This window comes from Ursus maritimus (genome assembly GCF_017311325.1).
Source record: "Ursus maritimus isolate PB19 chromosome X unlocalized genomic scaffold, ASM1731132v1 scaffold_X1, whole genome shotgun sequence".
Lineage (NCBI taxonomy): Eukaryota > Metazoa > Chordata > Mammalia > Carnivora > Ursidae > Ursus > Ursus maritimus.
The window spans coordinates 40,151,611-40,161,788 of record NW_024423319.1 but is presented as its reverse complement, the minus strand read 5'-3'; the positions used below and the strand labels follow the sequence as shown (position 1 = coordinate 40,161,788).

General features: G+C 45.2%; 1 protein-coding gene across 1 annotated transcript in view; it reads left to right on the top strand.

Annotated features, from left to right (window-relative positions):
* Positions 1-322: 322 nt before the first annotated feature.
* The window catches only part of LOC103668930 (NACHT, LRR and PYD domains-containing protein 12-like), a 30,296-nt gene continuing 20,440 nt past the window's right edge, over positions 323-10,178 (top strand). The window contains exons 1-4 of the mRNA XM_040627731.1: positions 323-351; positions 1,253-1,580; positions 1,814-2,562; positions 5,428-5,517. Of these exons, the coding sequence (XP_040483665.1) occupies positions 323-351; positions 1,253-1,580; positions 1,814-2,562; positions 5,428-5,517 (1,196 nt within the window). The remainder of the gene's footprint in view (positions 352-1,252; positions 1,581-1,813; positions 2,563-5,427; positions 5,518-10,178) is intronic.

Here is a 10,178-nt window from a genome sequence, read left to right as displayed (position 1 = left end):
TTAGTGGGAAAGACAGATAGTGAAAAAATAAACAAGACAACTACATATTGTGGTAAGAGCTATAAAGAGAAAACAGGGTGCCGGGAAAGGGAATAAGAGAGGATCTGCTTTAAATTGAGTGGTCAAGCAAGTACTCTCCAAGGAAGTAATGCTGAAGTTGAGATCTGAAGGATGAAAAAAAGCTCTCCATGAGAAGAGCAGGAAGAGTGTTCCAGGCAGAGAGAATAGCTAGTAGAAAGGCCCTGAAGTGGGAAAGAACATGGCATTTGTGAGAAACTGAAAGCAGGCTAATGTGGCTTGAGTGTAGGGTCTGAGAAGGAGAATGATTCACGGTACACCTTGTAAGATAAGGTAAGAGTTTTAGATTTTATATGAAGTGCAATGAAAAGCCCTTGAAAGGTTTGGGGCACGGCAGTCACATGATGTAATTGGTATTTTTAGCAGATCATGTTGGCTGCTGTGTGGAGGGGAGCCGTAGACAAGCTAGGGCAGACGGGTAGGAGGCTCTTTCAGCAGTCCAGGAAGGAGTTGCTAGTACCTTGTACTTGGGTGGTATTTGAGGATGTAGTGATAAATAAATGAATTGGAGGCTTATTTTGGAGTTATAAATAATAGGCCTTGCTAATTGATTGGATGTGGAGGATTCAAGAGAAGAAAAATAAAGAATGACTCCTAACATTTTTCTGAGCAACTTGGTGGCACCAATGAACTGAGATGAGATGCCTGGAGGTTTTTTTTTTTTTTTCTTTTTTGAGGGGGGCAGCCATGTAGAAATCAAGAGCTCAGGTTTAGACATGTAAAATTGGAGGACCCCTTAAGATGTCTGAGTGGAGAGGGTGTATGAGTTATCGTTGTTTGTATTGTTGTCTAGGATTCTGCGATTACTAACTCTTGGTGTCACCTCATTAGATTACCGGGAAATATTTAGAAAACATCTAAAAGAAAAATACCTAAACATAGGAGTCCATAAATGTTATCACCATGGCAAACATATAGAGTCACGACTGCTTGTTGTAAAAGAACATGGTATATCTGAAAAGACACCGTGTGGGATTCCTCAACAAGATCATTTTATTGATATGGAACATGTATTTGATCCCAGTGAAGAGGGCTCCAGCTCCTCCCAAACTGTGGTGCTTCAGGGATGTGCGGGGATTGGGAAAACCACTGTAGTGCACAAGTTCATGTTTGACTGGGCAGCAGGAATGGTCAGTTGAGGCAGGTTTGACTATCTCATCTATGTAAACTGCAGAGAAATAAGCCATATTGCTAACCTTAGTGCTGCCGACCTGATCATTAACACTTTTCAAGATATAGATGGACCAATCCTGGACATTATTCTTGTATATCCAGAGAAGCTTCTGTTCATTCTTGATGGATTTCCTGAGCTTCAGTATCTTGTAGGTAACCAGGAAGAGGATCTTAGTGCTAATCCCCAGGAGAAGAAGCCAGTAGAGACCCTCTTATGTAGTTTTGTGTGGAAAAAACTGTTCCCCGAATCTTCCCTGCTGATAACTGCCCGGCCTACAGCCATGAAGAAGCTCCACTCTCTGTTAAAACAACCTATCCAGGCAGAGATTGTATGGTTTACAGAGGCTGAAAAGAGAGCATATTTCTTGAGTCAGTTTTCAGGTGCTGATGCGGCAATGGGGGTCTTTTATGAGCTGCGACAAAATGCCTTGACATTATGTCCTCTCTTCCCATCATCTCCTGGATGATCTGCAGTGTCCTGCAGTCACAGGGAGATGGTGACAGGACTGTTATGAGGTCACTTCAGACCATGACTGATGTGTATCTGTTCTACTTTTCCAAGTGCCTCAAAACCCTTACAGGCATCTCAGTGTGGAAGGGACAAAGTTGCCTGTGGGGCCTTTGCTCTTTGGCTGCAGAGGGACTGCAGAACCACCAGGTCCTGTTTGAAGTCAGTGACCTCAGGAGACATGGGATAGAAGTATATGATATCAATTGCACTTTCCTAAATCACTTTTTGAAAAAAACTGAAGGTGTCAATGTCTACACTTTCCTTCACTTCAGTTTCCAAGAGTTCTTGACTGCTGTGTTCTATACCCTGAAGAATCACAGCAGCTGGATGTTTTTTGATCAAGTGGGGAAAATGTGGCAAGAAATATTCCAACAATATGGGAAAGGGTTTTCATCACTAACGATTCAGTTCTTATTTGGCCTCTTACATAAAGGAAAGGGAAAGGCTGTGGAAACTACTTTTGGAAGAAGAGTCTCTCCAGGACTTCAAGAGGAGTTATTGAAGTGGACGGAGAAAGAAATAAAGGATAAATCTTCTAGGTTACAGATTGAGCCAACGGACTTGTTTCACTGTTTGTATGAGATTCAGGAAGAAGAATATGCAAAAAGGATAATTGATGATTTACAGTCAATTATATTGCTTCAACCTACCTATACAAAAATGGACATTCTGGCTATGTCATTCTGTATAAAAAGCAGTCACAGTCACCTGTCAGTGTCTCTGAAGTGTCAGCACCTACTTGGATTTGAGGAGGAAGAGCAAGCCTCCACATTCATTCCACCAGCCTTGACACTTAATCAGTGAGTATATTAATGTCTTTTCTCCAATGTTTTGGCCTTCAGAAACAATGGGCATTCTTGTTTATTTCAAGTATTCAGGCACATGACCATTTTTAGCATTGTTGATAAATAAAATGAATCCTCTCTACTTTCCGTATTTTATGTCCATGAACCCAGTAAGGATTTACTGAATATCTATCACGTACTGAACGCTAGCCTAGGTAGACAATGAGGGAAAGTTAACATTTCTGAGCACTTACTATGTGCCAGGCAGTGTGCTAGCCACTAGAAGTGTGTGTGTCTATTAGTCTTCACTGTCACTCTGTGAATGTGTTCTATACTTATAAAGCGTTAAGAGCATGTAAGTCATCAAGATTATCATGGAGGACTCTGCTATTTTGGTATTGATGCCTATTCTAGAAAAGGTGGTGAACTTAACATTGAATTGGTCATCACTCCCCTCTACATATACTTCATCATTGAGACCTCAAAGAGCTCCAGATTAGTAAGGGTCAGAACTGCACTCCTCTGTATATTGCCGTAAAACCTAGGCTTTTTCTATCAAGCTTGCTCCTTCACAAAGGGTCCAGAGCTTGCACCTTTACAAAGGGTTCAAAGAGGCTTAGGTAAACCACTTAAATAATACAGATTCTGTATACTAAAAACAGAGTTCTAATGACTTATTGACTAAAGCAGCCAAGAAGATTTATACCTGTGTTATCTACAAAACGCCACTGGTCATAAGTCTGTTCTCAGTATTTGGGTTACGGTGGACATTGCTGGGGTGCCTGGGCGACTCAGTTGGTTAAGTGTCTGACTCTTGATTTCCGCTTAGGTCATGATCTCAGGGTTGTGAGATCAAGCCCCACGTTGGGCTCTGTGCTGAGTATGGAGACTGCTTAAGATTCTCTTTCTTTCCCTCTGTCCCCCCCCCACTTGTGAGCTCTCTCTTTCGAAAAAAAGGGACATTGCAATTCTTTAGTTGTGGGACCAGCTGAGGGGTAGGGGACCTTGAGAAGAAGAGAGTAGGCAGAAATCTCTACTTGGGGAGTGAGTTAACCCAAGTCTTTTCTCTGATAGTTGTATTTCCTTATTGGGCAGTAGCATAGAGATAGAAATGAGCATGGGGTATGTATGTTTGAGGGAAGCGGGAGGGGGAAGGGAAGTGCAGCAAGAGTTGTGTTTGGGATTAGAGTGGAAGGGGTAGGAGAAGTTACATGGATTTAGAATTACCAAGGGCCTTGGCTAGTCTCTTGACAAAATTCATGACAGTTTCAATCCAGATGTATATTATAAAGTAAAATAATGGACAAATACACTGAGAATTTTTTTTTAAAGATTTTATTTATTTATTTGACAGAGATAGAGACAGCCAGCGAGAGAGGGAACACAAGCAGGGGGAGTGGGAGAGGAAGAAGCAGGCTCATAGTAGAGGAGCCTGATGTGGGGCTCGATCCCATAATGCCGGGATCACGCCCTGAGCCGAAGGCAGACGCTTAACCGCTGTGCCACCCAGGCGCCCCACACTGAGAATTTTTAAACACTGTTGGAAACAAAAAAGGGCTTCTGGTTCATTCTAGATTTCCAGAAAATCAGCCTTAAACGGAGTCCCTGTCTTAACCCTATTGCCTTTATCAGAGGGCTTAAAGTTTCTTCAAAATTTAACCCAAAATATTCCTTTCATAAGTGTATTGACTGAGAATTTATTATTGAACTTTTTTAGTTGTTTTTTTGTTGTATAAACAACATAGTGTTATATGAGTTTCAGGTGTACTGTATAGTGATCCAATAATTGTATATATTTCTCAGTGCTTGTTAAGTGTACTCTTAATCCCCTTTATCTATTTCACCAATCCTCCACCCACCTCCCCTCTGACAACCACCAATTTGTTATATTTGAGTCTGTTTTTGTCTTTTTTTGTTTGTTCTTTTGTTTTATTTCTTAAATTCCACATATGAGTGAAATTGTGCGGTTATTTGTCCTTCTCTTATTGCATTCACTTAGCATAATACCCTCTAGGCCCATCCATCTTGTTGCAAAATGGCAAGATGTCATTCTTTTTTATGGCTGAGTAATATTCCATTGTATATATTTGCCACATCTTCTTTATCCATCCATCAATGGACACTTGGGTTGCTTCCATAATGTGGCTGTTGTAAATAATACTGCTCTAAATATACAGGTGCATATATATTTTTGAATTAGTGTTTTTGTTTTCTTTGGGTGTTCCTCAAAAACTGGGTGGCTCAGTCATTAAGCAGTCTGCCTTCGGCTCAGATCATGATCCCAGGGTCCTGGGATGGAACTCCGCATCTGAGCGGGGAGCCTGCTTCTCACTCTCCCCCTGCCTGCTGCTTCCCCTACTTGTGCTTACTATCTCTCTGTCAAATAAATAAACCTTTAAAAATTTATAAAAAATAATTAAAAATAAAAGTACCATATGAACTTTTCTACTTTTCAATTATTGTCAATTCTTCTATTAGTACTGACAGCCGAGAAATAGTTACATTAGAAAGATAGCTTGGAAAGTCACTTGGCTTCTCTGAGCATCTGCAAAATGGTGATTAAAATATCCATCATGTTGAGCACCAGATAAGATGATTTTTATATGTAAAGTGCTTACCTTTGTACCTGGCACACAGTAACATGGGTTGGGCTTTGAAGTCAGACCTGAGTGCTGACCTCTGTTCTGTTCTTGCCTATGTGACTTTAGGCAAATATCTTAACTTTTTTTGTGCCTTAATTTCCTTATCTGCAAAATGGAGTAATACCTCTTAAGGATTTTGGAAGAGGTAAATGAATACTAGTATGGTGACAGAAGCCAAAATCAGCCGTTTAACTTAAAATTTTGTTTTAAATTATTTTTGCTTTTTCATCTCTTTTAGGTCCTTCCAGCTGTGCAATTTGCCAGTGTCTCAGCTACACTTGCTCTGCCAAGCACTGCGTAATCCATACTGTAAAATCAAAGACCTGAAGTAAGTTGAACTTTGCTTTAAACACTTAAGTATTTGCAAGGTAAAGACGGGGTTGCTAGAAATTGCACTGATCAGACCTGAACACAAAATATAACTAGTGCTCAGCTTCTCCATAGCAGAACAGCAAATGGTAAGATATTCTATGAACCTAGAAGGGGTAGAGTCAGGCACAGATCCCTGCCAGCCCCTCCAGCTATTTCCCCTTTTATATGTGCTATTTTTGCTGCAGGAGTAGGTGGCAGATTAAAACATCTAAGAGATTTGTGTCTGGTACCCCTCCTGGACCTACCACTTTCTCCTTCCAGATTCCCACTTTCGTCCTCCTTGGTTTTGTTGGGTCCTATCCCACTCCGTGCAGCTCAATGATCCTTTTCTCTCCTTCCATGTCTCACCCCCATCCCCCGAAGTTATTTCCCGAAGTACCATTGCTTAGAAGCTTCCCACCCCCGCCCGAACCTTCATTTCTTGCTCACTCTCAGGTGTCTTGTCAGCTTGTCAGTCCACATCAGGAGCACACAGGCACAAGCCCCCTTGTTTCCAAACTCTTCACTGCACAGATCAGTGTCTGTTCTCCTTCCCTCCTGTCCCAGAGGAAGAGGCGGCCTTTCCAATCCTACCCAAGCCAGTAAATTCACTCTTTTTTTTTGTCTTTTTGTAAGCATTTAATTATTTCATTTTACACAACACAGAAATACATAACGATCTAAAAGCCTTCCACCCTACTGTCCCAGACCCCACCCCACTTTGTAGCCCCAACACCCCACCTCCTGCTTACCATCCCCTGACCCTGATCTTACCCTCCCCTAGGTAATACCTTGTTTGCTAAATGTCTTTCTAGACCTTTTTCTATGCTTTTTCAAACACCAAACTATAACATAAGGCACACATAAATCTATAATATACATATCATACACATGCAGAGTTACAGAACTTTGGGGGGGTTTTGTTTCACACACACACAAAACTGGCTGTCATTTTTTTCCTTTGAATAATAGTACAATGGACATGCCTCAGTATGTAGGGTCTATCTCCTTCTTTTACACATTGTGTGTGTTTAGGCTTTCTTCAGCTGTCTCCTTCCCCATGGTTCAAGTTTCTTCCATATTCCAAAGAACCCCCTCTGCCCTGTATCCTACCCCACTTCTTCCCTTCACAGCCAGAAGTGCTTGAAGAACTCCCCCTGACTGCACTTCCTGGCTTCCTATTTACTCCCCAGTCCTTGTGGTTTGGCTTCTGCCCTTCCCCAGCCCAGATCTGCTCAAAGGTCAAAAGTGGATACCAGACCCAATGAACACTTTCCACCTCCTATCTTAGGGCCTCCCCTGCAGCCCCAAGCACTGCAGAGAATGCTCTCCTTGAAACTCTCTTGCTCCTGTTCTAACTACTCCTAAGGACCTCCTTGCCTCCATGGTTCCCAAACAGTGGCAGTTTTGCTCTCCAGTGGACGTGTGGCAATGTCTGGAGACATTTTTGGTTGTCACAGCTAGGGGGTAGAGTGAGGCACCTAAGGGGTAGGGGCCAAGGATTCTGCTAAACATCCTACAGTGTACTGGACAGCCCCCTGCCACAAAGAATTATTCACTCTCAAGTGTCAAGAGTGCCCTAGAAAGATATAAACGAGCCCAGAGATATTTCTGAAAATGCAGGTGAGGGATCTGGCCTCCAACCCTGATGGTTGTCCACACCTGCCCCAATAGGAGACAGCCCAGAGTCACAGCCAGCTGATGTAGAGATGTCCCAGGGCCATGACACCTTCAGGCTCTAGGTCAGTAGAGTCCCTGGGTAATATCCAGGGCTCCTCTAATTGCCTTACTATGGTCCAGGTGTGACACCTCACCATCCTTCCATCTGTGGGCTAAACCATACATTTAGCTTCCCTCAATACCACTCACAGTCATGAGAAAGGAGACACAGACCATCCTCTCCCCTCCCCTTTTCCCAGTTTACCCCCTCCCTCTGGAAATTGATTTCCCTTTGGGATAGGTTTTATTTCACATTCATGAATTCACTGAGGGCTCTGTAGCCAGATTCCCCCTCCCACTATTATTCTGGTGGTGGGTTGGGAGAGAGAATCCCTCAGGATGGCACCACACTTTGGTCTGTGGCACTATCAGTTACTGACTCACCTCTTTGGCAGTGGCAGGAGTTTCCAGTTCTGCCACTGGGATTGGGGAGGGTTCTCCTGTTGTGGAGCTAGACAGCCATAGCAGCCCTTGTCAGCAACTGGCACTGCTGTCTCCTGTTTGTAGACCTAAAAGATTTTCTTAGGGGTGGCAAATCTCTGCTGTGTTGTAAGCCCAGCGGTTTTGATCGTTTCTCATGATATAACTTGATCAGGACATGAACAAGTTTCCTGTCTGTTCATTCCTGGGGACTATTGGGATTCAGGAGTCCTCACTATACCCATAACTCTTCTGATACTCCTCCCCAGCCAAGTTCTGATGTTTTCTTTGACAATATATGGGTTGTAACTGCATTCCTGGTGCCAATTTCTGACTTGGAAATAACCTGGTTGCCCAGAACGGGAACACACTCAAGTTAGCTTAAAGAAATGGGGATCTATGCAAATTGGGTTTTCACAATTGTGCAATTGCAGAGAGTGGAAAAGTGGTCATGCCACCACTATCTCCATCTCTGGAGTTGCAGGATCAACTCCTGTGCTGCTTCTCTGTGCCTTACCTGCTCCCTGGGACCTCATTCTGGCATCCTCTAAAAGACATTTGGCTTCTATAAAGCACACAGTTCTGCTCCCTGACAGCCAGGACCAGGCTTTGGCTGTGGCCTCAGCTTTCATGACTCTGACCATGGCCCCAACTCCAAATGACCCACTGTTTCCTTACCCAACACCACCATGACTATGGAATCTGCCTCTCTGTTCAGATTCTCTAGTGTGAGACCTGTTTGGCTCAGGATGGGTCAGGTGACCACTCCTGCTCCAATCATATACAGCCTAGGTAGGGAGAGGGGTGGGTTGTTGTATACGTGGCTGCTCAGGTCCACCAGATGCTAGGGTTGGGGAGGAAAACACATACAAACAGAAGCTATAGTGCTTCTGGGGTGTGGAATGCTAATGCTCTGGAACACAAAGGGGGTCAATCAAAACATGTCTCTGTCAATCTACACCCTCCCCACTTCCTACCCCACCTCCCTCCCACTCCCTTAGTCCCATTCTCCCACTCATCCCCTCCCCCCACTCCACCCAGTTCCCTCCCTCACCTCCCCCCCACCTTGAAAATTGATTTCCCATTGGTGTATGTTTTTGTTCTATTTCACATTTCTAAATTTACTGAGGGCTTTGCTGCCAGATTCCCCTCCCACAGCGGAAGCAAATTTCTCTCCGTGAAAAATTCACAGCTTTACACCAGGGGCAGTCCCAATCCCCAGGCCTGCGAAATATGGGAGGTCTTCTCTGCTGATGGGGTTCGGAGTCTCTCCTGTCTCTCTGGGATTCTTGAGGGTCTGTTCCCTGGGACCCCCCATCTGACCGTGAGTTAACATCAGAGGGCTTCCTGTTGGGAGATGTCAGAGATGGAGCTTTTGCTGTAAATGTTGCTGCTGGTGGGGATGGTGTGGGTGCAGGTGGGAAGGGGGATGAGGGGCATGAGTAGGAGTATGTGAATGAGGGAGGGAGCTGGACAGGAAGGGGTGATGGTGTGACTCTGGACCCAGGCTTGAGGGTCCCAGAGAAATAAAACATGACTGTTTCCACTAACCTGAGATATCCCTCCCTCTGCCCACCAGTGGCGTAATTTTTCCGCTCCACAGCTCCGACCAGGTGCACGAGGCCTCTGCCCAGCTCCTTTGTGGCTTCTGCGCCCAACACATCCTTCTGTCTTTTTCTTCTGCTTCCTGTGGCACCAGCAGCAGTAGTAGAAGTAGCAGCAGCTTGGGACTCCTCTACCTTCTCGTGTGCTCCTTCTGTCCCAACCCCACTGGCAGTGGCCAGGCCTGGCTCCTCTGAGGCCTGGCCCTGCTCCCCAGTAGACCCCAGCTGTTGGAGAGAAGAGGGCAGGGTTGAAACCCATTCTGGGGACAGGGCAGGGAGATGGGGTGGGGATCAAGTAGAGATAATCTTACAACCTGGAAAAGCTTCCATTTCAGGAGGTCCCGTTCCTTCTGCATCTCTGCCAGGTGTGCTTGTGTCTGCCGCAGCCGGAAGGCTGCCTCCTTGCGCTCCATCTCCTGCTGCACTGTGAGCTCCTTTAGGTCTGAGGCCAAGGTCTGTGCAGCGGACTTATGCAGTTTGGCAAAATCGTGCAGCCACTGTACCCTGTGCTTGTGTAACTGGCTCTGCCTGCAGGCGAAATGCACGCCCAGGGCCAGGCTGCTCCAGGCACAGGCATCTTTAGCCTCGCTGGGCACTGCACTGTCCTCCAGGATGGCCCTGAGTTTGTTCTCTACCTCCTCCCAGGACAGGGATATATTCTCGAGGTAGAACTCAGGGCCTTTCTTATGCCCAGCCATCTTCTCATTGATGAAGGCTACGACATTGCTGTGCTGGAACCCACCACTGGGGTCGTTAGGTTTCAAGGACATGACGACTGAGCACCTTAGGGATTTGGTTGTCCCTGTGGGGTGAATCAACCAGTTGTTCACTCTGCGGGGCCCCCCCCTTCCCCCATCTCCCCCGCCCCCTCGCTGCCCACTTCCCCCGCCACCTT